Here is a 19,166-nt window from a genome sequence, read left to right as displayed (position 1 = left end):
GCATCTCGGCATGGATGGAGTCTAAGCCGGCAGCTTTGCCGCCCTTCATGGCTTGGATGGCACATTTTACCTCTTCATGGGTTGGGAGACTTGAGTCAATGTTGGGGACGTCCTCTGCTGGTGGAGGGTTGGCAGGGTCATCAGGCTGTGGACAGTTTAGTACTTCACTGAAATGTTGTACCCATCTCGCGGCCTGTTCTTGCTCTGTCCTGAGGACGTTGCCATCCTTGTCTTTGACAGGGGTCGACTGGCTGGTGTATTTGCCACTGAGTTTCTTCGTGATCTTATACTGTAGATCGTACTCATTTCGCCCCTTGCCGCAGCTTGCTCTGCTTTATCTGCCAATTCCTCCACAAAGGCCCTCTTGTAGAGAATGACACATTAGGGGAACATATATATTGGGCAGTGAGACCGCTACAAAGACTACCATTTAAACACTACAAATAACTACAACCTAAACCCATACAACACTAAGATGAACTAATGAAGAGGTACAGTGGTAAAGTGTCTGCCCACCACCACAGAGGTTGTGGGTTTGAATCCACCATGGTGCATCTGTCTTTGTCGAGCGTCTACACGAACACAATTGGTGTCTATGCGAACACAATTGGTGTCTATATGCGAACACAATTGGCTTGTGTTTGGGGGGAGGCGGGCGGGGAAGGTGGTAATGGTCATTGCACGTACTCCTATGGGCTGTGGCGGCACCTGTCAGTGGGGAGTGTTGGGCGGGAGGAGTAGGACAAAGGCTCTGCGTGAGTCGCTCCTCACTGGCAGGTGAGTCAGTAGGATACGACTGCAGTGACAACACAGAAATGTAGTTGCCTCTTGGTCTGAGGCTGAGACCACAAGACCACATCACTCCACACCGTCCACTTGTGCCTGGTTTTCCTCTAAAAGGACCTGGGTAGAGTGGTGTGAAAGCGGTACTAAACGTGGTACTAAAAAGTATCCAATCTTTTCAAGGCATTTATGTTTTTTATAGTAAAACCAAGGACTTCATAGTCAAATAGCATCTATGACAGCAAAGTAATACTGAAACAAAAGATATTCGTCTCGAGTCTCAGTTTCATACTCACACATGCAAGAATACAGATATCACATGCACACATACTTTAGATGCAGCCAGCACATGCAAATACCTGTATACATTACACAAACATGAATACACAAATCTCTCTCTTAGACACACACACACACATGCACGCACGCACGCACGCACGCATGCACGCACGCATGCAAACACACACACACACACACACACACACACACACACACACTCACACTCCGGTATACGCTCACAGCCAAGGACAAGTGGTGTTCCTACGGTTTGTCTTGAATGTCTTTACTATTCAAAGCAGTTCATGAAGGAAAAAACCAATGATCAGATACCGAACCACATCTGATTAATGACACCTCGCTCAACACTTTATCAGTTTTATTCTCAAAAGAAATGGCTCCTTTCATTTCCCCCCCCCCCCCCTTCCCTTCCGCCTCTCTCCGCTCCTCTTCTCACCTCCACCCTATTTACTTCCCATTACTCACCTCACATCTCCTGTGAAGCAGGTAATATAGTATAGTGAGATTGCACATCCGTTTGGGGTGACAGCGGCCATGCATGGATTTGGGCCAGTGGGACGCGAGGAGCTGGAATAAAGGGGGAGAGCGAGCGAGAGAGAGAGAGGGGAAAACAAGAAAGTGAAAGAAGGGGGGGATTGGAGAGAGGGAGAATGACAGGTCCTAATGTAGCTATTTGTCATATGTGTCAGGCTGTTGTTTAATGCTAATCTAATCAAAGGCAGAATCTGGCTGTGATTGTCCCCACGCTCAGCTCAGACCCTGCCCCCCCCCCCCTCCTCCCCCCTCCTACAGTCCACAGCAGTCCCAACCTGTCCTTATGTGCATGTGCGTGTGTCTGTGTCTGTACACACACACACACATACACAAACACACACACACACACACACACACACACACACACACACACACACACACACACACACACACACACACACACAATCTCTCTCTCACTCACGCACATACGCCTTGATTTTACGCAAATGTCCCTCCTGTGCACCTCCTGTGTGTGCATACACACACTCTGCACTAGAATAGCAGGAATTGGTCAGTGTGGTGCTGATTGCTTCAATAAATCACCCAACCAGATGTGCTCCCAGCTGATGCAGATGTAATTGTATTGTTGTGTTGAGCGGGGAGGGCCTGATATGATCTACCTTTCACCAGGAAACGCACTGGGCTCGTTTACAAAGCATAATTGTGTATTTGTGTGTGAATGTCTGGGGGGAACATGCATGTCTGTGAGGGACGTGCAGAGAATGTTAGAGAGGCAGGGGCTGAAATATCTAAAAGGGCCTTTTGGTAAAAATATTGAAAATAGCAGACCTCCAAGCTCACAACCCTGCAACGCATTGTGAGCTTGGAGGTTGGCTATTTTCAGTACTTGATACCGCACTAAACTAAGCATAAAAAAGGCAATGTGGCGTACAGCATGGATTTCTACACAGAGAGGGCAATTCTTTCAACATAAGATGCCTCATTCAAGTTCAGGAGTGTTTGGAAATGGTAATTCTTTTGAATGTATTTCATTTCAGGTATTTCAGTTGCATTTCCTTCACCATTGTAAAAACTACATTCATGGTCTTGAGGGCTCCTCAAGCCCCCTTTCATGTCTATGCACGTGCCTGTGCGTGTTCGTTCGGCATGAACGTCTGTGTGTGTTTGAGGGTTAGTGAGAGTGAAACCGGAGTGTGTGATTGATGACCGTACCTAGTAAACTTAGCCGAGGCCCTCTGGCACAGGAAACACTGGGATCTCACACACAGGAAGTGCCGCTGCAGCCATCTTGTACCTTTCTGCACCGCTAACCGAGGGTGGAGACGTGAGATGATTTTGATTGATCTTCATGTCCCCTCCTCCCTCTGCCCCCTTTCTCTCTCTCTCTGTCTCTCTCTCTCTCGGTCTCTCTCTCTGCGATGTGATACCATCTCAGTGAACATTTTTAATTAATTTCTCCAGCACTGTGTTGAGATGGAGTGTGTGCGGGGTCAGAGGTCCGCAGGCTAGGGGCCACAGAGGAGTTTTTAATCAGGGCTCCTGTGAAAGATGCATCGGTCCCCACATCAGGCGGCCATTGAGGAGCCGATGGTAAACAGCCATTTGATAGCGCCCCGTTTCTAAACAACTACCGCCACGCTCCCAATTAAAGAGCCATTTTGATCAGATATTAAGTGTCGGGGTGGTGCGGGAAGCCCGCTCTGATCCACTCTATTGATCCTCATACACACTGCTGCATACACAAAGCGAGGATTAATGATAGGATGGTAGTAACAGAGTGCTGTTTAATACAGTATACTATGCTTATTACTGGCAGGGTTCCCTCTGACCAGTGACTGACTGGGGGCATATGATAATGCTCAGTGATTGGATTACAGGCTTTTATCGATGATGTTATTGAACGGCTGTTGGGAGATTATCTGCTATCAATGGTGTTGGATCTACCCGACAAAAGGCTGCGTGCTTGGGTTCAAGGTAGAGTGTGACCAGGTCACAGAAGGCGAATAAATGTTGTTGTGTAAAGTAGAGATAAGTGGTGGCTTCTCTGTTAAACAGGGATTGTAGTGAGGGATTTACGAATGTTGGGCTCTGAGACAGATTGTATGCAGTCATTTATCTACACCCAAGACCCTGTTATAGACTGCTAGATTCTTGCAGGGCCACGCATTAAAAACCCTCAACCCTCAAGCACATTTAATGTAAAACAAGTCTGTGATGAGGGACGTAAAGTCTGAGACATGATCATACTTCTGCCAGTAGTTACTGTATGTATCACTGCATGAGGCGTGATAATGAAGTTCAGGCAAGTCCCGGAAAAGACGCACTGTGATTGGCCAGAGGCACTTTGAGTGACAGTTCACCCCCAAACATTATTTACTATTCTGGCCCCCTGGTTTACAACTCGGACGGCGCTGAGTCGGCTCAAGCGGCCTTCGCAACGCTCGACACGGCGACTCCCTCGCTTTAGCTCGCTCGCCGGTCTCTCACGTGGCTCAAGGTCGCTTGAGGCGGCCCGCCTCCGTCGCATTTGTTGGAAAAGAAATGTCGGTGTCCATGTTTTCTCAGTCTTGCATTCAGCCAGTGAGAACGCAGGTAGGGCAGCGCTTGCCCGAATGTCGCTAGGATTCACTATTATGCCTGCATGAGCGTCCATAATATGGGGTTGACTGGAGTCCATTTTCATCACGGTGGCCAAACATATCCTCTGCTGGCCTGTCTTGTGTGGTGTAAAAATACTATTATTATTATTTTTTTATTTTGTTTAAGATTTGTTTTTGGGCTTATATGCCTTTATTGATAGGACAGTAGACTGACAGGAAATGGGGGAAAGATGGGGAGTGACACGTGGCAAAGGTCGTCCGGATCGGGAATCAAACCGGCAATGCCGCCAGGCATCCATGCCTATGTGGCAATGCCTATGTGGTATGCGCCTGGACCAGTAGGCCAGTGGGCGCCCAGTTAGATGCTGTTATAAATAATTCATGCTTGTATGATAGTGTGACAAACTGTGAAAGAAGATCAACAAGCTTCCAACATGTTGCATCTGTGACGCGTTGTAAGATTTTGTATCGGCTAATTTTGGGGGAGAGGGACAAAGTATAAATGGGTCTTTAGAGTAGTAAAAGGATATGAGAGGAAAGCAGTGTCTCTCCTCACAGGTAACCGCAGGATGGTTGCTTCTACTGTACAGCAGTGGTTCCCAAACCTTTCAGGTCGAGACCTGAAAGAGAGATTAGCGCCACGTTGCAACCTTGTAGATCGGCTATTTTCACTACGAATTAATTATAATTTATGAAGTTTCTTAGATTTGTTTGTTTTTCAAATGTATACAATTATTTAAAACATATTTACTCTATGTGCGACCGTAGGTCGCAGTTTACTGTCAGAACCGTCACATCTTGACCGTATCTGTTTGGACGGGTAACGCTTGATACTGTGGTTCCCCTGACACATCACTGTGACATCACAGGTGACATCACAGTGATGTCAGATACCCAGAGCAGATGGGCGGACCCGGAGAATCTCTCCGGGAGTCGCTTGTCGCCCTGAGGCGTCTTACTAGATATATACTGTGTGTGTGTGTGTGTGTGTGTGTGTGTGTGTGTGTGTGTGTATTTTTTTCTTTTTTTTTTAGTGTAGGAACAGAAAATGGGTATATTACTAGAGTCTTAACCTAAAAAAGTCCATAAATGGGTCCCGACCCACTGTTTGTGAACCACTGTTCTAGTACTTCTGACTTGTCCTGCATATTGCATGATAATCATCTGAGAGTCCTGGCACTACTACAACACATGACCTTAATTCACATTGACGCTCCTCTCTCTCTCTCTCTCTCACCCCCCCCCCCCCCCCCTTTCTCTCTGTGATATTTACAGCTGGTGTTTGTGTGTTTGTGTGTTACCTCTGTGTGTGTGTGTGTGTGTGTGTGTGTGTGTGTGTGTGTGTGTGTGTGTGTAAGCATCATATGAATAAATAATAACGTACCGTACTGGTCTTCCCTCGCTTCACTATCTTCTTCTTACTTTCCCTCCATCTCTCCTACAGTACCCTCCCTTCCCCCTCTCCCGGTCAGACCTCTGAGAGATAATTTCATTGCGGAGTGGACAGTACATGATACACACTCACACACACTCTGTCTCTCTCTCTCTCTCACTGCCTCTCGTGTATATACGCACGCACGCACGCACGCACGCACGCACGCACGCACGCACGCACGCACACACACACACACACACACACACACACACACACACACACACAGAGTCACATAAATCTAGGCAGTAGCTGCATTTGTGTCCTGTAGATCAGCCATTATTGTACGGTCTTCTGTCAGCTCATCCATCCTGCTGCCATTTATCAGAAATGTATCCTGTACGCACAGAGTGGGAGAAGAGAAACTGGGACCCGAGGTGTGTGCGTGTGTGCGTGTGTGTGTGTGTGTGTGTGTGTGTGTGTTTGATGACAGCTGAGTCCAAATAGAGGCACTGCTCACACAGTAAAAAAACTAAAACAAGGCAAGAAATTTACAGTATTTCCAGATGTTTCAAAAATAAATTGATGATTCTACTGAGTAATACTAGGAAATGCCACTTCCTGTTCTTGCCACGTATTCATGGGTTGCATTTGTAGTCCTAAACAGCCATGTTGAGGACCAACACAGGTGTTACAATTTGTCTGATTGGCACAGAACTAATGTTCTACGCCAATCAGAACACCTGTGTTGGTCCTCAACATGGCTGGTGTAGGACTACAAATGCAACCCGTGAATTAATCTTCAATTTTCTATTTAACATGTTTACTCTGTGGAGAAACAATATAAGAATTGTAGAAAGATGTAACATTACACTAATGCTCATTACCAAAGAGAAGCGTGGAATAAATTGGAGATTACAGCTTTCCGTTCTTAAATCATGATTCAATCATCTCTGTACTGAACAGGTGTTTGCAACTCTAGGGTTGTCATGGTGCGACACGTTCTGAGCTTATTTGAAATCTTTGACATTTTGATGATATGCTCAAAATGGGTATGCCATTTTGAAATTGGTTCATCTTAAAGACATCAACTCAATTTATTATGTCAACATTTGGTCGTCCATTCCCAGTGCCGACAATATTGACGTCAGATAATCCTGTACCAGCCATTCAATAACCGTGATAAGGCCTCTAATCCAGTGTTGTCGCTGGCGGTCCGTCACACAGAGAGAGTGGATGCGTCCATCCAGAGTTAACCTGTTTAACAGATGGGGAGCTCCTCTCCTCCAGTCAATGGGTAGACATTGACTTCCCCCGAGCACTTGGCTCCTTCTCCTGACCCCTGGCCCCTCGTGACCTCCTGGCTAGTGCCAGCGAGTGGAGGAGGCGCTGAGTTTAACCCCCCGCAGGCAAGGGAACAGGCCAGGAGCACACGGTCGCACGCAGAATCAATATGGTGACCTAAGAACTCTGGGAAACCATCTGAGGTTTAATGGCTTCTCAAAAACAACCAGGTTTTATGATATGAATTAGACCTTATTACGGCTCGAGTTAATGCAATTTTGCTGTGAGGTATTTGATTTAACTTTACTTCCTAGTATTTAAGTTATTAGTGTGTATAGCCTATATTAGTATTTGGTACTGTATTGGTATTGAGTGCACTCAATTGGTGCAGCATTGGCTATTTTATTTTGATGTTTATATTAGGTATTTCTAATTAAGGTAGGTTCAGGTTCTCTCAAAGTGTGAAATATCATGTTTATATTCCTAGCTTATGTTCTGATTCTGTGTATTGTTAGTGAGTTATTTAGTCGGTGAGATCAGTGGAATTTGAGATTGTGCTCCTAGAAAGACTCTGCTATAAACATTTATACCTGCTTTTGTCCGTTCTTAACCACTTTCATCTTGGGCATATCATTATAGGTGAACATTTTCAAAATGATTCAAAACCTTTTTCTTCCAAAAACTGTCAAATCAAACATCTAATTATTAGCAGATCTACAAGCTCACACAACGCACCGTGAGGAAATGCGAGCTTGTAGAACAGCTATTTTTTTTATTTAAAAAAAAATATTATTTATATTTTATTTATTTTTGAATTGGGACTTAAATATCACATTTGACATATCGCATTGTATGAACCATGAGAGAAGTGGCCAGGAATGTGGTTAAAAACCAGGGGGGACAAGAAAATACTTTCCCCCGCCGCTCCCCTCGCAGTCAGACCCTCTGCCCTGCTGCGTAGCCAAACACACACAAGGTTCAAGACCGGTGCAAATCAAAGTGTTGTGTTCTTCCCTCTCCTACACTGTGAAATCCCCAGTGTCAATTTGGACATTTTTGCACGCTCTGTGTTAAACGAATGCTCAGTACTTTTGCAATGTACCTCCTCCCGTTCCTATGTCGCCCAGTGGTGGTATAAAATAACTACGTACATTTACTTAAGTACTGTACTTAAGTACAATTTTGAGGTATTTGTATTTTACTTGAGTATTTCCAATTTCCAAATTTCTAATACTTTCTTCTACTCCACTACATCTCGGATCCAAATATTGTACTTTTACTCCGCTACATTTATTTGAAAACTTTAGTTACTAGTTACTTAGCAGATATAAATTATAATATTATAAAACACACATTAACCACTTTAGCCCTATTTTATACCTTGGCTATTTGAAAATAGCCGATCTACAAGCTCACAACGCGTCGCATCGCGACACTTTAGCCCTATTTTATACCTTGGCTATTTGAAAATAGCCAATCTACAAGCTCACAACGCGTCGCGATGCAGCACGTTGTGAGCTTGTAGATCTGCTATTTTCAAACATTTTGTACTTTTTCCTTTTGGTACTTTCATACTTTTACTCAAGTACATTTTGAATTCCGGACTTTTACTTGTAACAGAGTATTTCTACATTGCAGTATTGATACTTTTACTTGAGTAAAACATTTGAATAATTTTTCCACCACTGCACGTCACCCAGCGCTCTGCTACCAGTGCCCCATTTTACTGCCCTGCCACGCGGCTCAGTGTTACTACCAATGCTCCCTGACTCCTCTGGTCCTCCCTTCGCTGTCCACTACCGCCTCCCTTTCACCCTGCTCATGGAGGATATCTGCATTCTTTAGAAAGGTACCTCTCCATTGAGACTCAGGCAAAACATAGTAACACCAACTGGCACTTAATTTTGCAGGCTCCCTGCCGATGCCGGCTATGTAACTAGAAGTGGTGGGGGTTGGGGGGCACTCTTCCTGACAGGAAGTGAAGGCTAGCTGAGAGAAAAGGGTTAGTGGGGTGGACTGGGTGGGTTCGGAGGCTCCTAAGAACATTGAAAGGCTTTTAATTTGGCTCCCAACCGTTTCTTTTTCTTTTTCCCCCCCCCCTTTCCCTCTGAATCTGTGAGCCAGTTTCAAGTAACCTGGTGAGCAGGGTTGCAGGGGTGTCGAAGCAGCGTGAATCGGTGGTTATTTAAAACGAAACGGCGTAATCGTGTTTCAAATAAATGAATTTCCCCCGGCAAAGCCCTCTCCTACTGACAGGCGGCGTTTGCTGCAGTGTTTTCTTACCTGGCGGGTCCCTAAGTTATAAGGCTGTGGAATGTAGTCGTCTGACTCTCTGCCTGGCCGTCCCGCTGACATAATGGGCTCCGGACTTCTCAGCCGCGCTCTGGGGGTTGGAAATTTATGTTTCGCTTTACCCCGTTTCAGAATATTATGGCGCTGAAGTTGCTTCCAGCAGGGAAAGCGAGAGAGAGAGAATATTTTCTTGTGCGCACCACACAATGTTGTCATTGTCTAGACATGTAATTTATAAGGTTTTATGTTAGTTGGGTGAAGATAATGATAGTGTACCTTGATTTGTTGTACGATGCGTACAGTTGTATCCGGATGCATATTACACATTTTCATCTAAGAGAGTAAATTAGGCCCTGCTGCTTCAACACATGACGTCAATGTACAAATTAAAATCCCAATGAATTGGATTTTTTGATATTGCACCATTTTTAAGTTGGTGTATAACCTCATTCAAATATATATTTTTTTCATGTTTACAGTTTAGGCATTTAGCAGACGCTTTTAATCCAAAGCGACTTACAATAAGCATGTTTTTCCCTCTATTTAATAATAATAATGGTAATAGTAAAAATAAAACAATATAATATAATATTGCAAAAATATATTCTTCCTACCGAAGTAAACAAGTGTTTCACTTAATAGCTAGTTCCGTGACAGGGTGGGTCATCTAAAAATGTCTAAATTTGAGCATAGATACTTATCATTACCACAGTGTCTGAAACGTTTGTGTGTGTTGAGCTTCAGTGAAACAGGGATGTTCCATCGTCAACATCTGTCTTCTCAGAGCCTAATGTGCACAATTTCTCAAACTAGTCACTCTCCTGGACTTTCAGGACATTTTGTTTCGCTACAGAACACACTGCATATGAATCATGCTCTGGTCTGTGAAGGTGGAAAGAAAAGAAACACCAAGAAATATATGCCTGTAAATTAGTTCCCTGAGAATCCCAAGGCATTTATTTTAAGAAAGAATGTGGTTGGACCGTGGTGGTTTATTTTTCTTCAAGGAACTGGACTTCTGTGCCATCCAAAACCAAATCGCATATTTCACAACACGTTTGAGTATTTTTAATGGAGTTCTTCATTCATCATAACATCAGACTGAGATGATGGACTAAATAACAACCATTTTCCACACAAAAAAATGGAAAAGAAAAACATTGTTGAGTTCCCTTAACTACACCCTAAAGAGGGCACGTCGGTAACAAATGATGTAATAATACATTGCAATTCTGTAACTGAATAAAATGATTGATGAATATAATGCTTTCTTTGAAGCATGTTGGCCAAATTAAACAAAGGTTATACATCTTTTTTCACTCTTAAATGTTATATTCATTTCATATGTTTGTATTTCCCAACCCCTCTTTGATTAAAGTGCAGTACTGTGCACATCACATGGAAATCACACAACAAATTATGCCATAGCGATTCAACAGTCTTTTTAACATGATGTGCATAGAACCAGTTTAGAATTTAAGTTTAGGAGTTACTGCAGTACAGCCAGAAGTCATTAAGGAAAAATATATCTGCAGTAGATTAGGAATTTAAACAGGATCTGGTGGAACACTTTGAGCACCTGAGCAATGACCCACAGTAAATGACTCGTTTTATAAGTTACATAAATGAATACATAAATATATTAATCTATATACTGTCACATGCAAACTATAATGCATTATATATATATATATATATATATATATATATATATATATATATATATATATATATATATATATATATATATATATATTGTGTGTGTGTGTGTGTGTGTGTGTGTGTGTGTGTGTGTGTGTGTGTGTGTGTGTGTGTGTGTGTGTGTGTGTGTGTGTGTGTGTGTGTGTGTGTGTGTGTGTGTGTGTGTGTGTGTGTGTGTGTGTGTGTTTTGCCCAAAATGGACTTGCACACCACGAAGGAAATCATTTCTGGGGTGTTGATTATTAATATGATTTTATATTATATACTGTATCTTGTCCATTCCAGCATGTCCCTCTATAACCAAATGCACATTGATTATCTGCTATAATGCAACTAACACAAGCATCATACAATAAGAATTATTATTATTATTATTATTATTCTGAATGGCAAAACAGGCCCCTAATGACTTTCTTCCACTGTTTTAGCAGAGTGAATAATAATGATCACTATCAGCATTATTTTAAAAAGCACTAATCTATATTTATATAGCACTTGCATAAATATAATTCAACCCTCTATAAATGCATTATAAGCTTTGCAAGAACAGGATCCAAATGTAATTGCCAGATATAATATATAGAACCAGTTGTGGTCAATAACACTGTTGTGAATCTGAGAGGTCGTTGGGTGACCCTGCAGCGTAAATATTTGGTCTTCCCGGAAATGTTCCTTTAGGTGCAAATTTGATCACACAAACACAGAGTCTTTCACATGTATGTTTTTGTTAAACCGGGCAGCGTCTGTGCACACACACTAGCCGATTGCTGAGTGTTAACGCATGCACAAGTGTTAAATGATTCCTGTACGCGCAACACACAGCAAGGCATGAGAAAGGAAATGAAACCAGTCAACCTACTCATCAATCAACCATAAGGATACGTCTAAATTATGATTGATTGTTAGCATGTCGGATGGATTACACCACAAATTAATTTGTCTTTTGTCTTTGATGTGATAATTATCTGTATGTGGAAGACAAAAAAGTCCGAGTTGATAGAGAAATGAACAGAATCCCCTGTCCATAAACACGCAGGTCCCATAACTACAATAAACCACTTCCCTGTCTGTCTTTCCTCCGCTTATCAACGCACTAATGTTTATTTCCAAACGTCAAAATATCTCACCACTTCTTACTGAGATGTAAATGGTCATTTTTTAAATCGTGGACACTTGACAGAAAGGTTTTTATCTTGTGTAATTCATCAAATATCAAACATGTTGAGCACAGATGGGAAAACCCGTACCGTACGTTTCTCTCCTCCGTCTCACTAAATGTCACCCCCTAACTGAATTCAATCCTGATCAAAGGAATACAGTAGTTTTTGGAGATGTATACATGGGCTTCTTTCGCTCTGCGTAGAAGGAGGGGGGCTTCAATTATAGCTCCCATGCAGGCCCTTTTTCATTCCCGACTCTGAATGTTAGCCGTGCCACGCTCGCCACACGCTCATGAGGATTTATATTCTTGTTGTCTCATCTAAAGTTCAATTTCCCCAGACCCTTTCAAAACAAACAAATAGTTGTGATTATGACTGATGGCAGCATAGAGCACAATCGACTTATTTATTTATTTGGGCAAGCCATGGCCTCTCTGTTTTCTGCGTTTGGGTGACCCTCCTCTCTCTCTCGTTGTGGTGAGTGCAGAGTTTTGAAAAGCAGTTTTTTTTCTTGTGCCGGGCAGGCCTGTGTTTCGTCAACGGTGGTAGTGGTATATTTAGAAGTTGATTATGGATAATCAGCTATAATGACGGAAGTGCATGGCATGTGTGTTTAGACTCAGTGCCAGCGTCATCGTGGAGGACAGACCAAACAAAGAGCTGGCTTATTGACTTCACATTGAGGCTGGCATTTCCACCAGCAGGTCGGAACGCACGCACGCACACACGCACGCGTACACACACACACACACACACACACACAAACATCTAGACACGCATACAGGCACATAAACATAGAATTCGGACAGAAAGAGACACATACACAGACACACATGAATGCACGTGTGTTTATTTAGATATCCACTTTATACGTTTGTTATACAGTGGTACTACAGATACATGTAAACGCAAACAAACACAAACGCTTTGCTCCGAGCAAACGATTCCCCAGCGAAACCCGTTAAATTTCCCCGTACAGTACCTCCCATTGAGCGGTGGCAGATCCCCCCCGCATGTCGACAAGGTTTTTTTTCCGATGGGGATCAGCAGGACAACGCGGTGTTCTTGCGGACCCTATCATCTATAGCGCGAGGTCAGGTTAAAGGTGACAGGTCACAAATGGCTGCTTGTATCCTCTCATCAGGAGTTCTGCGGTCATGGCCTCTATCGCCGCCATAAAAGCCGTAACACTTTGACCAGGGCAGACCACAGACCAAAAATCCAATATTCTATCAGAGACCCCCTCTTTGTCACCGGGATATGTCCCCACCCCGCCCCACCTGATCAGGGTCATTACTTCCTTAATTCAACTAGAATGCCATTTCTCAGCTCATAATGACACCATTAGTCTCACTGCTACCTTTGTCCACGGTGGTGAAAACGCCAAGGGGACCCCCCCCCTTGCCTCTTCTCATCAGATGCAATTAAAAACATGACAAAGAAGAAGAAAACAATCAAATGGTCCTATTTTATTTGGTTTGTGTGCCAGAAGCAGTGCTTGGTAGATTTAATGACGTATTTATTAGTTTTAGATTAGAATGTTTATATGAAATGCTTTTCACAGTTACAGGAAAACATTTAATCGCCAGGGAAATACTTTTTAATTTTCCATAATTTGTATACCATAGTTTTCCAGAGAGAGAGAGAATGAGGTCAACTATGAGGTTCTTCACAAGGAAATATCTTTGGTATTCGAGACTGTGACAATCACCCCCGTGGAAATGAACATTAGACATTTTAACATTTAGAAATGCAGACAAGATTAGTGGCAACGTTCACAGACATACTGTGTATATACAGTAGGGCATTCACCGAATATTCGAATATCTAAGTCACTATTCGACGTTGTTCACCGAAGTCGAATATTCATTTTTTTATTGTTTTCTCTTTAAAAAATATATAGTTTATAAAGCTTGGCTTAGATAGGAAGTCATCCCCTGGTGGATGAATTTGTTAATGCTCTATACCAGGGGTTCTCAAACCTTTTTAGGCTGTGACCCCCAAAATAAACATATTTGCACTGGGGACCCTCACCCTGACAAGCACTTGGAATTGTAGGATGTAGGTATTACATTTAATGTGACTCGGTTCCACAGATAAATATTGTGAAAATAGCAGATCTACATGCTCCGTTGTGAGCATGTAGATCGGCTATTTTCACAATGTTCGCCTCTTGCTTACTTAATATTTGACAGTTTGGCCAGTCCTGTCGAATATTCGACTATTCGAATACTTTGAGGTCGAATAATTCGAATACTAAAAATCACTATTCGTGAATACAGGACTCACATGCTGACTATTACGGTACATGTACTGTACATAGACAACAGACAGCACTCACACCAGCTCCATGTTCTGGTCTTGGCTAGTCTAAGGTTTTGGCCCAGTCTGGCCTGCTCTGGTCTTGTATATCCCTCCCACAGCAAGCTGCTGCTCATGGTAAATGTCCTTCAACTGGAAGGCCCCCGGGGTGACTCTCACATACTTCCTCCCTGAAGCCCTATAGCCAGCTTCAGCCACAAAACAACTCTGCCAGCACTCAGCTCCAAAACAGTGTTTCCACTCCACCCCAGACTCTCTGCTATTCCCTCTGTGGCCCTCTCTGGGTTTGAATGTATTGTAAACACCATCAATGCCAATATGGCCTGCCGGGACAGAAAGCACTTCTGAATAAAAGGTCTAAGATGTCGTTTGTTGTTTTCCCCTCGTGAAAAGTACAGTTGGTTACGGAGTGACGGTATACAGGCCTTTCAGGGAGAGTGGTTTATGTTGCCTTGGCGTATGATTGGTTCTGATGGGTGTTTTTTACGCTTTGTCCTGTTTTTGAGGGGTAAAAGCTGCACACGAAGTTGAAAATCATCAAACATGGCGCAAACACTTGTGGATGTGTATTGTGAGTGTTTGTAAATGAAACTTTCCTTCCTCTTTGTGGCGCTGATAGTCTATTTCCCCTCCTGCGGGCTCCCTGGGTTTACTGAAAGACTACTCTGTACATAAACACAACTTCCCCTATCAGCTTCAACGCGTGATGAGAGCAGAGTTAAATATGCATGCTAACACGCACGCACGCACGCACGCACGCACGCACACACACACACACACACACCCTTATAGCCTTTCAAATGGACATACACACAGCAAAATACATGCTATCAAGCTAAATTGCAAGCATGCAGGTACATTTTCAGATTGTTAAACCGTTCAACTTGTTTTTACACTTTTTTTTTGTTTTGTACTTCTACTCTCTTAAACCATGTAGACAGGTTTTACTTCACCAGATTTTGTCTTTTCAACTGCAACGAAGACATGTAATATATTCCAGAGGTTTCAGCGAATTATATGAATGAATCTGCAGTGCTGCGCTCTCGAGACGTGATTAATGATTTTATTTAATCTTTTTTTTTTTGACGAGTAGAGCGGTGCTTCAAGTCTTTTAACCTGAGGTTTGTAAGACATTTTTCTCCCATCTCCCCTGAGAGGAAGGAGTGGGAGTAGCTGTACTGTGAAGTTCAGACAGGCCTCCTGACCTTGTTGCTTTATTATTCTTTTGACGCTCGTGTCGGAGGTGTTGAAATATTGAACGGAACACGAGAGGCGATGACCGCCGACTTTCTCTCTTCCCTCCCAGTTTTTTTTTCTTCTCTTCCCTTTCCCTCCGTCCCTCTGTCATCCGTCGTAGTTGAGGATTTAAAGTCACGCTCGGTTGTGGTTTTGTTTAATTGTTTAGACTGACACCTCCAACCATAACGCCGCTCGGAGAGAGCCGTGGTAAATGAGTGCCGTCTCTGGTGATAAATGTGTCCACCTCCTCGCCACACTCTTTCCTTTACCTTCTGCCCTTACAGCGTTGGGCTTGTACACGGTAAAATCCTCAGCGTTAACCATATGATCCCTCACATCCTTCTGGGCATGTCATAATAGGCAAACATTCTGCGAGAAATAGCAGATCTACAAGCTCACAACGTTTCAAGAGGCGACGGGTTGTAAGAGGTTAAGGGTCTAAGGATTTACTGTGTAGTCTTTGCCAAAAGAAGTAACTTTATCTCTTTAGAATTTCTTAAGGTATACCAGGGGTTGACAGGGCATCTTTCATACCGGGCCATATAGTCCATGGGCCATAAGAAGGTGTCGGTATCCGAAAGGTGGCAAAGGTTACCATGCATTTTTGAAAAGCTCTATATCTGTAGATTATATTTCGGCATGATAACCCTTTCTGAGACCCAGCTAAATTGGTGTTATCAGCCGCTAGAGTTGGTGTCCCATTAACTTAACTCATTTGTAGCCAATCCCGAGAATACTCGTGAAAAATACTCGAGTATTTAGAGTGCCGATCCCGAGTATACTCGCGAAAAGTACTGTATATGGAGTAACGCCGGTTCTCCTACCCTGTAGCCGGGCGGAAGGTCCTGGCACGATCGGCCTCGCCGATTCATCATCATCACGGATCCACATGCACAAAATAGTAATCCCATAACATGGAGGCCGATGGGGAATCACATCTTTAATGTCCATTTTCTCCAAACACTTTTAAAGCCAAGGATGGCATTAGATTCTCGCTAATAAAACACATGTTGAAAGGCAACGATCCGCCATTACACAACCGCATGTTGATGACGATCACTTCCGGTGAATGACGTCATGACATGACAACATGGAAGTGTTTACGCAATGGACTTCTGGCCTTCAAAATAAGACAATGGATGCGTATGGGAGCCTGCGGGCGGCACGCTGGACATTTAACCCGTTCATGTCTGGAGCACTAAATGGGTTTTAATATACAGTGGGGAAAAAAGCAAAAAATTAATCTGCTTTAAGTAGCATATGAGGGGTCAAACTAGGGTTTCTTCATGATGCTGAATCCATTGCAAGCATTTGTTTTGCACGAAAAACATTCCTTGGGCTAAAATGGCCCCCACAAAAGTGGGAAAAGTGATGACTCATCACTTTTCCTCACTAAACCATAGTCTTGTGTGGCCGTTTTTAGCCCAAGGAATGTTTTTCGTGCAAAACAGATGCTTGCAATGGATTCAGAATCATGGAAAACCCCTAGTTTGAACCCTCATATGCTACTTAAAGCAGATTATTTTTTTGCCTTTTTCCCCCTGTATATTAAGTTAATGGGACACCAACTCTAGCGGCTCATAACACCAATTTAGCTGTGTCTCAGAAAGGGTTATCATACCAAAATATAATCTACAGATATAGAGCTTTTCAAAAATGTCGGATACCGACATCTCGTATGGCCCATGGACTAATATGCCCAGTGGGAAGACCATTAGTGGACCAGTGGGCCCAAAAGTAATTTTTGGGCTGGGCGGCCACTAAGTGGAGAAACTGGAGATGGACAATTCTTCAGTAGCAGTGGCCCACAGAGCAGAGAGACATGCCATGATTGGCCCACTACCTTGTCTATCATCTGAATGCCGACCTAGTAACCCAATCACAGGCTACTGTGGCCCCGGAGTCCCACCCATATAACAGTATATAACAAAGCGTTGCTGCCTCGACGCGTTGTAGGCTTGTAGATCTTCTATGTTCGGTTTGCGCTGGTTGTGGTGGCCAAATCTGGGCCATGATGCCAGGGCCGAATTGATATCCCAGTTCAGCCCGGAAGTATACACTTGTGCAGTAACTGTTGTCAGAGTACTTAGTTGGAAGCCAGTCAGTGTCAGTCATCTTCATATTTGTTACACTGTAGTGTAGAGTATAGCAAAGAGACAGATACAGTACACAGACAGAAATGTATAGATTGTAGGCCAGTGCCCATTGGGAATGATGCCTGTTAGGATTGGGAACGCATGCCCCTCCAGTTATGCAATACCCATTGTACACATCTGTGTGTCCCTTTTATACCCGTATATGGAGATGATGTCTGTCTGTCTGTCTGTCTGTCTGTCTGTCTGCCTGCCTGTGTCACTTTATATGGAGATTCCTGTATCTGTCTGTCCTTGTCCCTTTATGCCCATAAATGGAATTCTGTTATGTGAACATTGTTTCACTATGCTTTCTTAATTAGTGTGGTTGCCCCGCAGGGCAACACACTATTGTTATCGGCGTTCTTACTCATCATCTCATGTAACCCTTCAGCCAATCAGACATCACAATCTCCCCGTATATATACCTTGATATCGTGATGTCATCCTTTTCCCCCTCTCTGATTGGCTAATTAGAGTCAATGGCAACCACACTTGCAATTTCCAATTGCATCTCTCTAGTTCTGTGATTACAATCGTTAGAATTAGTTCAATTTATGGCCATATGACACACTAAAATGGCAAAATACATCACTTAACAACCTGAAACCTATTCTGGCCATGTCATAATGTGGCAAAAAAAACATTCTGCTAAAGATAGCTGGTCTGTAAGCTCAGCGATGCATCACAACGTAAACTTGTAGATTGACAATTTTTTCAAAGGTACGTATTCTATAGTGAAAACAGGAGGATGCCTAATATAGAGCCCTGGGGAACTCAAGTAAAGGGTTTTAGTGGTTGATATGATACACCATTTGAATTCACTATTGTGACGGGCGGCAGTGGCTCAGGGCTAGAGAAACCATCATTAATTAGAACATGGAGGGTTCCCAGTTCGATCCCGGGCTCCCCCAGAGTTAGTGTCGAAGAGTCCTTGAGCATTGAGCAAGACGCTGAACCCCTAGTTGCTCCCAGTGAGCAGGTTGGTTGGTGCCTTGCATGGTTGAGCTCTGCCATCGGTGTCTGAATGTGCATGGGTGAATGTAATGCACAATCTCTGTAAAGCGCCTTGGATAAAGGTGCTATATACTGTAAATGCACCATTTTACCATTTAGTCCTTGCTTTTGCACTGTACTCACTGACACTTTGTTTGTTCACAGGAGTGGCAGAACTCCATCCAGAAGAACGCAGGTCTGGCCTTTATTGAGCTGGTAAACGAGGGCAGGTAGGTTATTGAACACCACCCTCCACAGAGACCTACCACTGATCCCACTGATTCTACAGTGTCCACCTCTCCTATCTCTTCCCCAACAACACCTCTTCATTACCCTCCCATCCGTCCGTCCAGCCATTCAATGCATCCCTGTCCGTCAACCTCCCTCTACCAATGTACACACACAGAGTGGTCATCAATAGCACACTGTGGCCCTCTGGGCCATCAATGTCCCCAAGGCACCGCTGACGGGGCCCCTCTATTGAAGGTTCAGG

General features: G+C 43.5%; 1 protein-coding gene across 5 annotated transcripts in view; it reads left to right on the top strand.

Moving 5' to 3' along the window:
* Positions 1–19,166, top strand: part of lrba (LPS-responsive vesicle trafficking, beach and anchor containing) — a 359,744-nt gene that overhangs the window by 135,176 nt on the left and 205,402 nt on the right. For all 5 annotated transcript variants that reach the window (XM_080722061.1, XM_080722063.1, XM_080722062.1 and 2 more), the window contains exon 34: positions 18,839–18,903. In XM_080722061.1, the coding sequence (XP_080578187.1) occupies positions 18,839–18,903 (65 nt within the window). The remainder of the gene's footprint in view (positions 1–18,838; positions 18,904–19,166) is intronic.

This window comes from Nannobrachium achirus (assembly GCF_963921795.1).
Source record: "Nannobrachium achirus genome assembly, chromosome: 3".
Taxonomy (NCBI): domain Eukaryota; kingdom Metazoa; phylum Chordata; class Actinopteri; order Myctophiformes; family Myctophidae; genus Nannobrachium; species Nannobrachium achirus.
This window is presented reverse-complemented; position numbering and strand designations above follow the sequence as displayed.